We start from the raw sequence: 16,967 nt of genomic DNA on the forward strand, positions 1-16,967 counted from the left end.
CTTTGTATAAATCTTGCTCGCTGCCGCCGAGTGCGGTTGCCATGGAGATCGGACGGTATCCTCAGTACATCTTCTAACAGCAGCGTTGAGAGTCGTTTCCTCGCCCCTGCCTAGTGTCTGGAGATTTCATAGGTATGCTACCGTAATACAAATATAGCTATACCAATGCTAATATTCCTCTCTAATTTTTTCCCATAGTGTATAATCGTGGGTCCCCTGTGATGTACTGGCATTCCGGCCAGGGTTTACCATTAATAGCAGGTTGATTTGACACTGTCCTTTCACAAAACGTATTGTAGGTTGCCATCGAGCTGCCCCACGGCTGTATTAGTGCATGCCCTGGGGGTAATATTTCATAGTGGAAGTATGTTCTAAACAGGTACCGTATCTTTAATCGATATGCATGACTAATTCACTATAATCCCCACACCGGTGTTCTGTCGATATATGCTACCTTGTCGAAAAATGCTACCGTAGTGCTAATCGATAGCCCTAACCCTAACTCTTACCCTAACCCTAACCCCCCAAAACCCCTAAAACCCTTACCTTAACCCTAACCCTAACCCCTAAAACCTAACCCTAATCCCAAAACAGTGGAACTGCACATGCGCAGAAAGGCTCGATAGCACGTCTCGATAGGTAGTATTTTTCGACAGAACACCTGTTGAAGATGATCGTAAAGTCTCGATACCGAGACTAGCACATACGCAGGTAGTCAGTCAGGTGCTTATTCCCCGGTCAAGATAGTTTGCAGTTAGCGATTCGGGATTCCGTATAATTCATCTCCACAGTGCATTGAGGTGCGCTAGTAAACAGAGTGGCATTTTATTACTCGTGATTTGTAAATTCGGATGACGTCACCCACCCCGAAATCTGCCGATATTACACTGCATTATTTTCAAACGCCAATAAAAAGCTTCACCATATAAACAGGTCCAACCAGGCTCATTCTGACCAGTCTGATTTTTGAAAACTTACACTGTCGATCATATTAAAAATGATTTTGTGTTAGAGCACAGTTGTTCATTTATTTTTGCACATTTGATTTCACTTAATTGAGCTCTATGGCTAATTGGAATTGCAGGAGATATAGGTGTAACCCTATGTGTAAAGATGGTGTTGAGATTTATTTATTTTATGTATTCGTTTTCTTTGTTTAATTAAGTATTGTAAATTTGGATTACCCTAAGGGGTTAACTTATGTTTCGAGTGGATATGTCCCTGGTCATGTGAGAGGGGAAAAGGGAGTAACGGCGGGAAAAAAGGGGGGCGGAGGGGAAAAAAAGGGAGAGCGAAAAAGGAGAAGGAGCGTAGACACCGGAGGAGCGGTCGCAGGAGACGGACACTTTCCAGCGATGGAAAAGTAAGGGATTGACCGGATTGTCGGAGAACCTACTCCTAGGAGTTGCTTCCAAGGAGATAATCCGGACAGCGCCCCAAGTTACCGTGGAAGCTTGGGGTTTCCTCCGGCATCGAATAAGCACCAAGTCACCGCTCCCGAGCACCGAAACAGGCCTGCAACCGTTTTTCCCTATTTTCCATTCTTTTGACTTATTTCATGGACACAGAGCGACATGTTTATTTTTGTGTTTTGTAAATACTCAGTTATTTGAACTCATTGGGGTTGGGATGTGTATATATATTGCTTTGGTTGATTTAATATATCTATTGTTAATTAAAAATCCCGGGAGTTTGCATTCGATCGATTGGTAATTGTGTTTCTTACGGTTTTGGATGGTACGCAGGGTGGTATAAACGCCGAGCCGGTGTGGAACGTACTCAGGGCCCCTTTCTTAATCGCAGTGTCCGGGGAAAGGGTGCTACATAAGCAAAACAACTAAAAAGCGACCCAGAAGGACCAAACTAGGCTTATATTGACCAGTGATTTGTGATTTTTTTTTTTTCCACACAAATCGAATGTGGTCAGTCAGTCATAGGTCAGTGTGTATCAGGCAGGTGGTGGGGAAAAAGCATTGTTTTTACACATAAACATTACTAATATTACTTTATTTACTTCTGTGGCCACGTGTCATGGCAATATATGGGCTACATCACAGACCAGTGGCCAAAACACCCCAAAAAAGTGACCCAGAACGATCAAACTAGGCTCATATTTACCAGGCTTATTTGCGATTTTTTTTCCACAAATCAAATTCAGTCAGTGACTCTGTGTATCAGTCAAGTGGTGGGAAAATGGACTGTTTTTACACATAAACCTCACTAACAATGAAATTCCCCTATTAAATGACAGTATCCATGTTGTTTCTGACAAAATGTGACTTGTGAAAAAAGTCACAAATATATCTGCACACATATCACTTTATTTACTTATGTGGCCTCACTTATATTGCCTTAGTTACTGTGCTGTGTCACAGACTTTAAAGTGACACGTAACCCTGAAGTTTTGGGAATGAAACTTTATTAAATAAGGTGAAATGCCTGTATTTTAGTGTTAAAACCGTAAATCTAATGCTTAGCAACAAAACAATTCATTTGTGATAATACATAGTCTAATGTGGCTATTGTTCAAGGACCAAATGTCAACAGCCTGGTATTTCAGATGGTGGATTTCTTAGCCTGGAAGGCCATGTTCACACATCCTCCATTGTGTTACACCACATCCCAAACGCCTTCTGCACTCCTCAGCTTGCAGCAGTAATACTTTCTGTGGACAGCCACAGTAGTACATTGCACCCAAGCCGGAACTAGAACCAAACATCATCATTTAGAGCTTTATTAAATTGATTTCGAATGATTCAGAACTCCAACCTGCAACTATTACAGTACAAAATTTTACACAGAACACACTACACAGGGCAGAGGATGTTCCAGATGGGTATCAGAGATACTGACATATGCGTAACTTGTAAGAAGGACGCACCAGGTAATTACCTGCATGCTTTCTGGTACTGCACACCGGTCAATGAATTTTGGCAAAGGATTTGTGAAGACTTATCGACACACCTAGGGCATCCCATCCCACTCTCCCCCTCACTGCCTGCTTGGGGACCTCACTAACATTAATATAGACACGAATAAATCTTGCATGCTTCTCACTGTACTAACCATTGCCAAGAAAACAATCCTTCTGAACTGGAAGTCAAAAGAGAATTTAAACATAAATCTGTTAACATAATCCAAGAGTAGATTTTTTCCATGGAGAGGATGTCTGCCTGTACGAAAAATCAATTGATCGATTTTGAAGATAGTTGGACTCCAATAATTAATTTTTTAATGTAATGTTGTCGGGGGTGGTGGGGCCTTGCCCTCACCGTTCCTTGGTTGGTGGCTGGGTGGTTGGGGTCCTCTGATGTTCCTCTTGGCTGAGGTTGCGTGGTCAGTGTCTCTGGGTGGCCGCTGGCCTGACCTGTTGGGGGCGGTGCGGGGGATGGGGGGTTCCCCCCCCCCCCGGGGTGGGTGGCGCGGGGGGGGCTCTGGGTTCCGCCTGTGCCGCTGCGCTGGGGTGGGTGGGTTTGGGGGTGTGGGCTCTATCTGCTGGGGCCACTGCTCCGGCTCCCGGGTGGGTGGTCGCCCGCATGCGGGGGGGGCCTGGTCTGTCCGGGCCCGTTGCCTGGTGGGGGCGGGTCGTTGTCTGCCGTTGGCGATTCTGGCGTGGGGCCCTCGGGCGCTGTGGGGTGGTTCGGGGGGGTGGTGGGGGTAGCCTCTGCCTCACCTGGGGGGGGGCATGGGGTGGTTGGGGGACGGGGGTCACCCCGCCTGGCCGGACCGGCTCCCCGTTTGCCGGGGGGCCTGGGGTTGTCCCATTCTTGGCTGCTAGCTAGGGTCTCATCGGGCATGGTGGGGCGGGACTCTCCCAGTCTGCGCCTGGGGGGGGGTTTCCTGCTGCCTGTGGTGCCCCTGAACACCCCGGTAGGGGCCAGTCGGGGATCTGGCTCCGGTGCCAGGGGGGGATCCACTTCTGGCACGCCCTTATTGCTCCCCTGGGCCCGACACCACATTTCACACAACACTAGGGCCACCCGTCCCCCCTCTGCGGGCCTCCCTGTACGCCCCCTTAGTCCCTTGCGGGCTGCCTCCTGGGTTGGGCGCCCCCTTAGTCCCTTGCGGGCTGCCTCCTGGGTTGGGCGGGTGGTTGTCATCTCTGGGACGCGTGGCTGTGGGCCCTTGTGGCGTGTCGCTTCCCCTGACAGCATCAAATGCCAGCACATCCAATGACAAATCAATTCACACCTACACTTCCACATACAAGAATGGTTGAGCGATCAATATCATTATTATTATTACTTTTTAGCGTGTGTTATAGATATAGAAATTGAAATATACATGTATATGGGTAGGATCACGTGTGTGTCTGCTATATATATATATATATATATATAATACATATATATAATACCTATTTGTAACATTATTAATTGTTACTATTGATATTGTTTTTGTTATAATTTTTGTTGTTTGATGTCCTTGTAATCAGTGTTATGTTTCTTATGGTTGTTTGTATTCTGTATTCCCTTACACTTAATTTTCTCCATCCCAACTACATTATTAGTGTTATTATTTCTATACACCTTTTTCTTTTTTTTTCTTTTTCTCTCTCCCCCTCTCACCATGGTGATTAATGCCTGTTGTTGTTGTTACGATTGTTGTTTTTTGTTTTCTTTCCCTTCACGGTACTAGGACAGGTGAGTTCGGAGTGACCACACTCTTTGCTCTTGAATTTAATGTAAAATAAAGTTGTCCTCCAAAGAGGGGTGGTGGTGGTGGTGGGCAATAAGAAAAAAAAATAAATAAAAAAAAACAGATGACTAAAATATGACTAAAACTAAAATTGCATTTTAGTCAAAAGACTATGACTAAAACTAAATTGAAATCTGCTGTCAAAATTAACACTGGACAAAAATGATGGTGCCCCTAGAAAAGACTGAAATTAATGTGACCAAAGGGACATGTTAATTCAAGGTGTGTCCACTAATTAGCATCACAGGTGTCTACAATCTTGTAATCAGTCAGTGGGCCTATATATAGGGCTCCAGGTAGTCACTGTGTTGTTTGGTGACATGGTGTGTACCACACTCAACATGGACCAGAGGATGCGAAGGAAAGAGTTGTCTCAGGAGATTAGAAAGAAAATTATAGACAAGCATGTTAAAGGTAAAGGCTATAAGGCCATCTCGAAGCAGCTTGATGTTCCTGTGACTACAGTTGCACATATTATTCAGAAATTTATGATCCATGGGACCATAGCCAACCTCCCTGGACGTGGCGGCAGGAGGAAAATTGATGACAAATCAAAGAGACGGATAAAACGAATGGTAAAAGAACCCAGAAGAACTTCTAAAGCGATCCAAGGTGAACTTCAAGCTCAAGGATCATTAGTGTCAGATCACACCATCTGTCGTTGTTTGAGCCAAAGTGGACTTCATGGGAGACGACCAAGGAGGACACCATTGTTGAAAACAAATCATAAAAAAGCCAGACTGGAATTTGCAAAAACGACATGTTGACAAGCCACAAAGCTTCTGGGAGAGTGTCCTACGGACAGATGAGACAAAAATGGAACTTTTTGCCAAGGCACATCAGCTCTATGTTCACAGATGGAAAAATGAAGCATATCAAGAAAAGAACACTGTCCCTACTGTGAAACATGGAGGAGGCTCTGTTATGTTCTGGGGCTGCTTTGCTGCATCTGGCACAGGGTGTCTTGAATCTGTGCAGGGTACAATGAAATCTCAAGACTATCAAGGGATTCGAGAGAAATGTGCTGGCCAGTGTCAGAAAGCTTAGTCTCAGTCGCAGGTCATGGGTCTTGCAACAGGACAATGACCCAAAACACACAGCTAAAAACACCCAAGAATGGCTAAGAGGAAAACATTGGACTATTCTAAAGTGGCCTTCTATGAGCCCTGACCTCAATCCTATTGAGCATCTTTGGAAGGAGCTGAAACATGCCGTCTGGAAAAGGTGCCCTTCAAACCTGAGACAACTGGCACAGTTTGCTCATGAGGAGTGGGCCAAAATACCCGCTCAGAGATGTAGAAGTCTCATTGACAGTTACAGGAATCGTTGATTGCAGTGATTACCTCAAAAGGTTGTGCAACAAAATATTAAGTTAGGAGTACCATTATTTTTGTCCAGGCCTGTTTCATGAGTTTATTTTTTTAAATAATTCTGTTGAAGCATGGTTGAAAAGCTATGTCTGACTTTCATTGGTTAAATTTCATAGAATTTTTGTTACTTTTGTCAAATTAAAGTTATTTCTGTGACCATTGTGAGTTTTTCTTTCATTGACTGAAGGGTACCAACAATTTTCTCCACGTGTGTATATACTCCTGTGGAAAAAAATAGAGGCCAAACCCAAATTGCACATTAAACTCTGGCCCATTTTTGTGTATATACATAGTAACTGTCTACTTCGATAATATCAAGGATCTCTCATGGTTGAGATGTTTTCCCCCCCCCCCCCCCCACCAACAATTTTGAGGTGTATATGCCATGCTGGTGTACCTAGAATGATTACGTACATAATTTGGCCACAGCCTCACGAACAAATCTCAAAATAAACATGAGACTGTTTATTTCCATGTTTATTGGTTCAGGAAAAATGGCATCTCTTTCTGAACAATCTTCATTTAGCTTCTGCTCAACCAACAGTGACACCTTGAAAAAAGTACCAAAATATATATTCAAAAAAATACCTTGTATATAAACCTACCTATTGAACGGTGCAGGTCTTCAAACTAGAGGACATAGGCAGGTGTCTTATGATTAAAACTACATCCCATTAAGCTCTAGACAGAACAAATATATTCAGGCTGAAGGCAACACTGCCTCCAAGATGACAGAAACAAAGACGGTGGACAGTCCTTTCAAGAAGGAGGAACCAAAAACAAGCCAGTGAGATCATTAAACCCTCCTGTTCCTCAGATGCAAGAGAAACCTCAGGACCATCATGAATGCAGGAGGGAGGAGATCCAAGGGACAGTCATCTTCCCCTCATCTTTGAATGCGTGCTGGAAAACTAACCCTAAAGGGGAAGACGAGTCTCAATTCTGGATTTGAGTCAAAAACAGATGGCTTTTTCTGGAATTTTCATGATGAGAAAGAACAGGGGAGGAAGGGAAAACAAAGACGGGACCTCAAATTTTAAAAAAAAAAGTGTATTTGAAAGTGGCAACGTGTTGGTGTTAAAAGGGAAAAAAGCACCAAATGTCACATTACAACTCAAGGGGAGAAAAATTCCTCAGTTGACAAGTATGAAAAAATTATGTACAGAGTACAGGCATGGATGGCTGCAAAACACACTCAGGGCTCATATACACTACTTCAGTCCGGTCAACAGGGAGCTTAAAGTTACAGGCTCATACATCCAAAACTACTCTTGAATGAATTGGGGGAAGGGGAAAGGGGGGGGATGGGAAATTTACATTTACACAAAGCATAACTGCACCTCCGCTCACCAGAGAACAGTCTTGTGCCGAATCTGGTTTCCAGTAGGGAGTAAGTGCACATATAATTGTTTGTTGGAGGGACCAGGCCGGCCACTATTCTTGCTTTGCCTTTTTGTTTTCAGCACCGTTTTTCTCTGGGCCATCGTCCTCCGGCTTGCGCTTCCGGGTCTGCTCAACCAAGCCACTGGCCTCATGTGCCCTGAATGTCACCACAATGCAGGTCATGTTGTCACAGCCCGTGCCATCCCCTGACGTGTCCGGCGCCAGGCACTGGTCCAACAGCTGCGGGGATGGGGGTCATACAGGGGTCAGTATACACACCCCGTGGTCCCACCAAATCAGTGGTCAGAAGGTGCAACATCAGGTTGCCACACATAGAAAATGAAGCTTCAAAAAGTCAAGGCACCATTCAACAGATTCACTGAATATCCCACTCACTATTGGTTTAATACCAGTGTTTCCCCTACCATTATATTAGGGGGGCGCCCCCCCCCTTGAAGGTCAAGTTAATTTTATTTTCTATATAGCGCCAGATCACAACAGAAGTCATTTAAGGTTGCCTTTCCTATAGAACAGGGGTATACATTGTCCTTTTATCAAACAAACTAAATAGCCTTATGTTATCTTATTTACACAACAGCTTGTCATTTTTGTCTCTAGACGGTCGCACGTTTACAATACTCCTCTGCTCCCTGTATCGCGCATGGCAGAGTCCCGCCCAGATGCGCGCGCATAGACACGTGCGCCAACACAAATGATTATACTCCCACCAGCGGATAGAGAGCACGCATCAGAAAATATGTTGTGTCAACCACCTGAAAAGCAGACAAAAATATCTGCTTTTTTTGTTTTTAAATGTATTTGCAGATCAAGACAAACATCCACAATATGCTGCAAGGAGACCACCTCGCAGCCTGCATGCTTATCTCAAAAAACGGGCCAGATGTTTGACTTCCCATACCTAGAAATGTTCTTCCAGAAGCCCAGAAAGATACATTGCAGTAACAAAAGCTGCACACTTTGTGGATAATTGTCATAAAGGGAAATGTTCTGATGTTTAGTTCAGTTGTTATATTGACTGCTGTCATTAAAAGAAACAGGAACATCATGAATCCTGTCGGTGTCCATCTGTCCGTGGCCATCTGCCCCCCCCCCCCCCCCAAAGCTGTAAACCTAGGGGAAACACTGAATACAGTTGATTGACAGCACACAATCCTACCCACAAATTCCTAAAAAAAATTTTTTTTTTTTTACCCCATTATCTATATGAATATAAGATAGTGTTGCCTTACCTCTTCCACAATAGATGACAATGCCCTGACCATGCCATTCTCATTGGGTTTTATCCTCTCACTGACAAAGTTCACCACTTCTTGGCTGCTCATCACGTTCCTAAGGGCAATGGTCACATGACTTAAGGGAGACAGAGCAGCTGATGGCCCAGGCTTGAAAAAGCACTGGGCCTATCCCTGACACTCAATGCAGTCTCCTTTATAAAACCATATGGACAATGGAGCACATACCAGATTCCGTCGCACGCGATGACCATGAAATCATGTTCTTCGTTGAGTGTGAGTACTTTGACGTCGGGCTTGGCGGAGATCATTTGGTCTTCTGGGGAAAGAGTCTTGTTCCTTTTGTAAAAGTGATCCCCTAGAAACCACAGGTTGCCAAAGAGTCCGTATGAAATAAATACATAACTCATAATGGCATCTATCTTGAATTATGTCCATATATATTTTGGGAGGTTAATGAACTTGGAGTTGTAAATAGATAAAATTTTTCACCCACTGCTGTGGATATTGGGGGTAATTCTAGCACTTTCTAGAACTTATGTGGATGAAAAAAACGATACCCTAGTACCCTGGGTGTATAGCTAAATCCCACACTGTAGTGTTACCTATGGCCCTGGAGAGGTTCAGCCCCCCGTTGACACGGCCATCCATGGTGACCTTCCCGCCAGCGTTCTTGATGCGAGCCAGCTCCAGCTCATCCTCAGGCTTGTGGTCGTAGGACATGTCCACGGCCTTGCCCTTCTCAGAGAGCACGCAGCGTGAGTCACCTGCGTTGGCCACGATCAGCTGCTTTCCCCGGATCAGGGCCACCACTGCAGTAGTGCCACTGTCAGAGCCCGGCTGAAAGAACAGGGATCCGTTTAGTTTACAAGGATTGGAACACGGGAAAGGGCCTTTCCAAGCCTCTGGGATCAGAGGACTTCCCCAATTCCTTTGGCCAGAGAAGCACCCAGATTCCAGACTGACATCAGAGCCAGACACAGAGGTCTCCAAAATATCAAACAATCACCTCTTCTTTCCCATCCATGCCAGGCAGACACATCTCTTCCTCATCAAGCTCCTCCGTGTCACCTTCCTCATCTCCTTCACTGCTGTATTCCCCTTCATCATCCTCGCTGCAATCCTGAAAGGATTTACTCCAAGCTCGTCTTTGTGTCATGGTGACAGGGGTGTGTGTGACGCAGTTTGATTTGTTAGCTTTTCTGTACATTACGCCCCCCTGCACAGGACCCTGTCCTCACCTCTTCCTCACTGCCCCCGTCTTCAGACTCATCCTCTGCTTCCTCAGACTCATCACTATCCTCAAAGAACTTTGACTTGGTCCCTGACTGGACCTGGGTGCTGGAGGATGAGCAGGAAGGCCCAGGCTCACCCTCCACCTTGGAGGCCTTCTCCCCTGGGGCCTCCCCAGTTGCGCCTCTCCGGCAGGCACGCATCTTAGAGGACCCGCTGCTCCCATCTGTACTCTCAGGCCTCTCCTTGACGCCGCTGCTGCCGTCCACCGCCACCACCCCCGAGCTTTCAGATTCAGCCTCGCCGTTCACGCCCTTCTCAGGGGAGGGCCTCTCACCATCCCCTGCCTCCTTCTTGCCACCTGGGCAAGCCTTCTTCCCGTACCTCACGGAGTTCAGGTTCTGGCCATAACGCACCAGCAGCTCCTCGATGGTCATGGTTGCCTCCTCGTGCAGGAGGGCAGCCTCCTCATTGTCCACTGGGGTGAGAGGGGAGTAAACAGGATGCCTTACAGCCATGACATCTGCACCATGAATCCAAATAAATGTTAATCAAGCATTACTTTTATTCAAGGTCAATTAGAAAAGGGTCTGCATTGTCCTAGTTCTCCTAGTTTCTATGGAGATTGTTTGCTTGTACTCACGCCTGCTGATGATACCCATCATCGTTTAATGAAACAGTATTAGTCTGATAAATATAAATAAAGTCAGATTTCATCCCCGCTGCAACATTCTTATGTGGATTGTTCCCACTGGTGTATTGTGTTCACTGCAAGTAGGTACTTTTTCCTTGACTTAAAACTACCGAGCAGGGCATAAACTTTGCCAAATGAGACAAACACTGGTGTCAACTTCGGAGTACTGGGAAAAGAACTAGTGGAGGAAAAATCGAGCAGATGGAATTGTTGTATCTCAGTTACATTAATTACATTTTTGCATGCGTCTCCAGATTTCTAGATTGGAGAATTCGATCGATAACTGAAGTACTTCTGCCTAACATTGCTGGTGTGCAGGGTGAAACTTGCCAGCGCTTATTAGTAGGATAACATTACAACTTTTTCTCATTCTGTGAAACCAAAAGATTGATTATGCTAGCCAGATTTGATAAAATTATAAACGTCGCAGGTTGTACAAGTAAAATCATAAATTCACTGTCAGTCAGGCAAAATAAATTGCTCATCATTAATCATATCCACTGCTCTATCACAGAACACTTCTCAGGATCCAATCATTTTCATCATTTATCACCATAAACTTGGTGGTGTTGCACTTAAAATAGAGATACCTTAAGTGTTTTTCCTTTTGGTTGTTAAGGTCTTTTGTGCAACCGTTAAGGAATCCCTTAAAGTTCCCATAAGTACAAGACCAAGACAAGGGGAAAAATGTAAGTATTTAAGTGAGCATTAAGGAAACATTAATTCTGAAAATCTTAACTCAAGGTGTTTTATGCAACCGGCCCCAGCCCTTTAGAGGAGCATTCTCTGTGTGTGATTACCATCATCTTCTTCAGCCACCCTGTCCTTGGCCGTGTCCTCCTGGGGTCGACCCGCGATCTGGGATAGCTCCTTAATCACTTCCTCTGTGGTGATCTTGTTGTCAATGGCCAGAAAGGCATCTTCCAGGGCCTAAATCACAAACACCTGCTATGAGATACTGACCTCACTCCCTGTTGTATTGCTGCCCTCTATGTTGAGAGTGGGCACCCATTAGAGTTTAACCACCTGCACCTGCAGAGCCATTCTGACTAGGTAAGTCCTGCCAAATTTGGGCACTGCTCCTTCATCCCACACTAGCACTTTATCCAAAAGCATCCCAAGCCTGCTGCTAAAAGGAGGATGTATGAAACATGACAGGTGATGCATTAAGCACATTTAAGGCAGACTACAGGGAGCTGAGTGCTACAGCCATTATATGCTGTGTTCCATTTGAACTCGAAAATTCCAAGTTCCTAGTCAGAAACTGCAACTGGAATGCCCCCTTAAGTCTGAATTCCAACTCGTGAACTCTATAATTGACACATCCCCAACCTCAGAATTCAAGATGGCTGCACCCTTTATCAATAGAAGTTAAAGCTGTAGTTTTATACTGTTTATTAGCACTTGCGTCTAACAGGATAACTTGCTCAGCCAGGCAGCTTGTCGGATTTAAGGTAGTCTGGGTTAAATGTAAGTCAATGAAAATAAAGGCCATTTAAACCGGGGTAAATTAAATCATACTAGTTATTTTGAAACAGGTCCCTGGTATTGCTAAATGGCTTTCCGACTTGCTGTACTGAAATGTCGTTAACTTGGGTGTGATTTCATTCCGAGGTCTGAGTTCTGACCTCCAAGGTAAATGGAACGCAGCGTTAGCCCCGGGACATTCACCACGACAGCCACACACCCAGGTCACATGACTACGTCTAACCCACCTTCTGCAGCTTGCCATCTTTGTACGTCTTCTGGTCCTTTATGATGTCGGGCAGGTATTTTGAGCAGTAAAGAGCAACCTCTTCACCTTTAAAGACATGAATTGTTGCCTTGACATGAGTTTCTTTTCATTTAAACAAGTCTGACTTCACAGCCATTAACTGCAAACAAAAAAACCCAGTCATACAAAAAGCAGTCTTCATCTTATCTATTCAGTGTACCCAGTATTAATGACCACATATAATGAACACAGGTCACCTTTGCAGAATAATCATATACACAGTTCTGTCAGTTTACTGGAGTCATATTTTGTAATAAGCACTATGATCCACATACCTCCATGTCCATCATAAACCGCAAACATGGCAGTTTCCTCATCGAGGTCTGGGATGCAGTTATGGGCGTCCTGGAAACAAACCAACTTAGCAGAATGGCGGAGGGAAAAGAAACGCTAAAGCCTATTTTCATCACAACGCTATAGATCAGGCTAATCACTCAATCTTTAGCAAATGTATGATTCTGAAAAATTATATAAAGCCCTGAGGTTTAACAGGTCCTGTGGCTCCTCTACCGAAAAACTGACAGAACTACTTAAGTTGTCAGGTAAGTTTCACACTAAACTTTTGACTGTTTAAAACAAGGTTAACATAAAGCACAATCCAGACACACACTTCAGTAGTATAACCAAACACTCGTTTTGCATAAAAGTCTAAATACTAAATCGAAACTAATTATTTCAGCTAAACTCTATACCCAGTAACGGTGATATCTTTTCGGATCATTTGGAGAAAATTAGTTAATGCTTACCTCCATGGACACTCGCCAGCCTTGCATGGCCGCGAAGCCGTAGCTCATGCTTTTGTTACCGCCATCGGCGGTGGATTTAACCGTGTTTGGTTGGGACAGATAAGCCCCCATGATGGAGCTGGAATCAGACCGCCGGTCTCGGGGAGTGCAATCGCTGGCCGGAGTCAAAGTAATCACACACAAAATGTATATCACTGAGTTCAGCTGCTTCCTCCAAGGTCGTTTTCAGTCATCGCACTCCTGTCACCCCGTAACGTTCAGCTTTCTGATGGCACGGTCGATATGGAGGCACCACGAAGTTAAATTAACACAGATAGCAGCTTTGTATCTTAAAAAGCGGCGGCAAGCGGGACGTCTTCCAGAACAGAAGGTGCTGCAATTACGTTGCTTAAACGTAAAGCCGCCCAAACTAACTCACTCCAAAGGCTTAAGATTTAGTCTAAAATTGCACTTAGTTAAAAAAACGTGCCACTAGTAAGTAAAAGCACTGTAAATAAAGAGGAAAAAGTCGAGCACGTGTACTCCAGAACACAACCAACTACCTCTGAAAGTGAACCGGGGGCGTAAAGGAAGCGGAAGCGGGTTCATTGAAGAACCGGCGCATGGCTATTTACACCGGAAGCAGATATACGATTTCACTAGCGCGCCAAAACATGACCCGAGTGACATTTGAAAAAAGGCGACTGCGTATTGCTATAGGCCTACTGGAATATTAGAAAAAAATATGAACATGCATTATCAACGTCTCAATTTCTAGTATATGTAATTTTCATGTATATTCAGCAAAAGTGTTCCACCCATTTGCTTCCTATTGGCGCTGCATTTTTCTCGCGAGTTTATAGCGAAATCTCGTTATCCGGCCTCGCTTTGCACCATGGAAAATGGCGGTCCAATGGGTGTCAGACTGATCCGTAGGCGTGACGGCTAATGCTAACGCTAAGGTTAGTACTTTATTAATACCAGGCGCTATCTACCCATCACAGTCCGGACAATTAATTTCATATACCTGCAGTGAAATATATTTAGGCTTGAATCAGACGATTTACTTTTGAAATAGAAATGTCAACTTGCGGATCTACTATGTTTTATTAGGTAGCTTTAGGTAGAAATCGTTCGTATTTGATTGATCCGTAAATGACTGTCTTAAATAACCCAAAAGAAAAACTTTCCATGCTTAAGCATATTAAATAAAATAACTGTCTAGTTATGACAAATGCCCCAGTTAATTTTCTCTCACATTAGCCAGAGCTAGCTATACTGTTTCTGGTGAGCTGACGAAACGTTCGCTTGTATTATTATACAGCTCCAAGCTAATGTAAGCGTTTTAAGTCCTAATGTTTTGGCTCAGTGTCACTGCCATATGTTCATTAATACTCGACTTGAATTAGCTAACTTGTTGCTGGTACTATTGTTGGTGCACGTGTCTAAATAAATCACGCAAGACACAAAACGCATACGCAGCATGAATTATTACACACTCATTAGGTATGAATTCGATTCTTGTGACAGGATTGACTGGCATCTGGATACTTTTAAGTGTTATGCGGTATGTGCTACGTGATCATTTTCGGCAGTGTTCTGTCGACGTGATATGAATGTAGTTGGTGCGTGTATTTAGCAGAAAATATATTTTAAATATCTATTAACGAATTCGCTCCAGTGATTAAAAGTGTATAGAAACGTGGTTCTGTAGTTTTCGTTAGTCAACTATTTGTTAAACAGCACTGATGCTGTGTTTGAAGTGTAGAGGTTTAAAGAATTGTCGTTCGTATTATCGTATCGTTTGCCAGGTTGTGGTTTTTAATGTCTGGATACTTGTCAGCTGTTGAAGGTTTTAAGGCGAGATTTACTACACGCGATCAGTTTTGTGTTACTCTCTGCTTGTTCTACCCAATAAGGTCAAACATGTTTTCCATTTCATTGTGTTACACCTCTGACTTGACGTGACTTGAGTGCGTGGTACTTTCGTTTTAGTCTTTAAGTGGGTGGCAGCCCTCTTGAGCCATGAAGTGGTCGTGCTGCTGGCCTGTGCTGCTCTGGCTGTCCCTGACGAGTGGCTTCCTTCATACGACTGAGGATGACAGCACTCCTGATGACTGGGTCCTGCTCCACGTGGTGCAGGGGCACATTGGCTCTGGGAACTACAGCTACCTCCGGCTTAACCACGATGGCCGAATTGTCCTGCGCCTCCGGAGCCTCAAGGGGGATGCTGACATCTACGTGTCTGATAAGACACTGCGGCCCAGCTTCGACACATACAAACTGCAGTCAACCACCTGTGGCCCAGACATGGTCGTGGTGCCCATGGACTTTGCACGGCCAGTTGGCATTGGTATTTATGGGCATCCGTCACACCAGGAGAGTGAGTTTGAAATGAAGGTATTTTATGACCAGGTTGTCCCAGAGGACCCATTTCACAAAGGCTCTTATTTCTCAGAAGAGGTGAACAAACAGGAGAAGAACATTCATGTCCCAGAGGACGGCTTCCAGGAGGAAGAGTCAATCCTCTGGACTATTCTGATTGGCATTCTTAAAATAATACTTGAAATCCTTTTTTGAAGGCCCGTCTGTGGATGTTCACACCTACCAAATCAGCAATACTGTGAAATTACCAATGTGCAAGTAAACTAAACACAGCTGTGCACTACGTTCACCAGCAGCAGACATTTAAAAGGGCAAAAACGCCTCTTTAGAAATGAGATGAGAAGGACCTTTTGCATTGCATATATTTTCTTAAATGAGACTTTCTGGCAAAGAATTTCAACAGGTGATTGTTGCCAGAGTTTGGTTCTTCTGCCATATAAACCATCAGACTTGACAATCTCTCTGTTAGCTGAAGATTAAATCAGGTTATCAATGGTATGGTTGCAAAGACCTTATTTCCTAACAGAATGTCACTTCCACTGCCATCACTGATCTTGTCAAGTTTTTATTCTTTGAATGATACAATGCAGAAATCAGTGTGTCATCAGTATTTTGGAGGATGAACACAACAGAGTGCCTTCTAACATCAATATTCATGGTGAATGAACATTATTCATAATTTAGGGTTATGCTTGTCAATAAAGACACAGGTTGGTCACTTGAACTATGAGTTTTTGGTAAACAGTGCTTGTTGTCGTTTGTGGAAGTGCAAATTGCATAACCTAACATTAAAAACTGAATAGAGCAGCTTTGGGCCACAGCCAGGAGAACAGTGATTGACAGGGACAGCTGCTGTCAGAAGTGCCAGTGTATTGGGGGCAAGACCTGTCAGTCTGAGAATTACCTGTCAAGCAAAACTCTTATTGCAGATCGTTGGAAACTTTTTGTTTTTGTAAAACTGTCCTTATAATGGGTAGTGTTGATTAGATTGTTAACAGTGAGGCTTAGAAAGGTTCAATTTGGCTGTTATCATTGATTCAAGTTCTAATGTTGGTGAGAGTATGGGCGGGGGGTTCAAAATAAGGTCTTTTGTTTACTCAGGGTCATGAAATAATTCTTTTTTTCTCTATTGTCATCTTACATAAATGGTTTGTAATGTTTCTATGTGTTTATAAAGAATATGCATTTAAATGCATTTACCAAAAAGAAAAAAAACAAATAATGTCAAACATTGCAAAAAATAACTATTAACCATATGACCTTAATGTCTAATTCCACATTAGGAATAACTCCATTTCTGAAAATTGTGATGTTTGCACCAATATGAGTTTCTTACTGTGTAGAAAGGTACTGGGAAAAATACCCCAAAATGAAACAGTGTTGAATGTTAAGTAAATAACAATATAAGCTGTAATATTACCAAATAAATGTTATAATTTTTTTTCAACATGT

The 16,967-nt window shown here is 43.8% G+C and overlaps 2 protein-coding genes across 3 annotated transcripts; one reads left to right on the forward strand and one right to left on the reverse strand.

Annotated features, from left to right (window-relative positions):
• Positions 1–6,527: 6,527 nt before the first annotated feature.
• Positions 6,528–13,753, reverse strand: ppm1g (protein phosphatase, Mg2+/Mn2+ dependent, 1G). Of its 2 annotated transcripts, XR_002839447.2 has the most exons (11): positions 13,152–13,753; positions 12,681–12,750; positions 12,347–12,432; positions 11,432–11,561; positions 9,946–10,415; positions 9,714–9,827; positions 9,310–9,544; positions 8,933–9,062; positions 8,702–8,801; positions 7,419–7,691; positions 6,528–6,985 (listed from the first exon to the last, which is right to left on the reverse strand). XR_002839447.2 is itself a non-coding variant. In XM_023821570.2 (10 exons), exons 1-10 carry the CDS (start codon positions 13,260–13,262, stop codon positions 7,503–7,505), a joined length of 1,635 nt encoding a protein of 544 aa, XP_023677338.2. In that variant the 5' UTR covers positions 13,263–13,753; the 3' UTR covers positions 6,528–7,502. The 2 variants fall into 2 exon arrangements, 1 of the variants encoding a protein (XP_023677338.2); XM_023821570.2 differs by having other exon boundaries at positions 6,528–7,691.
• A 36-nt stretch (positions 13,754–13,789) lies between these two features.
• On the forward strand, positions 13,790–16,962 carry c3h6orf120 (chromosome 3 C6orf120 homolog). Its single transcript, XM_023821571.2, has 2 exons — positions 13,790–14,092; positions 15,126–16,962. The coding sequence occupies exon 2, from the start codon at positions 15,156–15,158 to the stop codon at positions 15,708–15,710; it is 555 nt and encodes a 184-aa protein (XP_023677339.2). The 5' UTR covers positions 13,790–14,092; positions 15,126–15,155; the 3' UTR covers positions 15,711–16,962.
• The last annotated feature ends 5 nt before the right edge of the window (positions 16,963–16,967 follow it).

This window comes from Paramormyrops kingsleyae, chromosome 3, assembly GCF_048594095.1.
Source record: "Paramormyrops kingsleyae isolate MSU_618 chromosome 3, PKINGS_0.4, whole genome shotgun sequence".
Classification (NCBI taxonomy): Eukaryota; Metazoa; Chordata; class Actinopteri; order Osteoglossiformes; family Mormyridae; genus Paramormyrops; species Paramormyrops kingsleyae.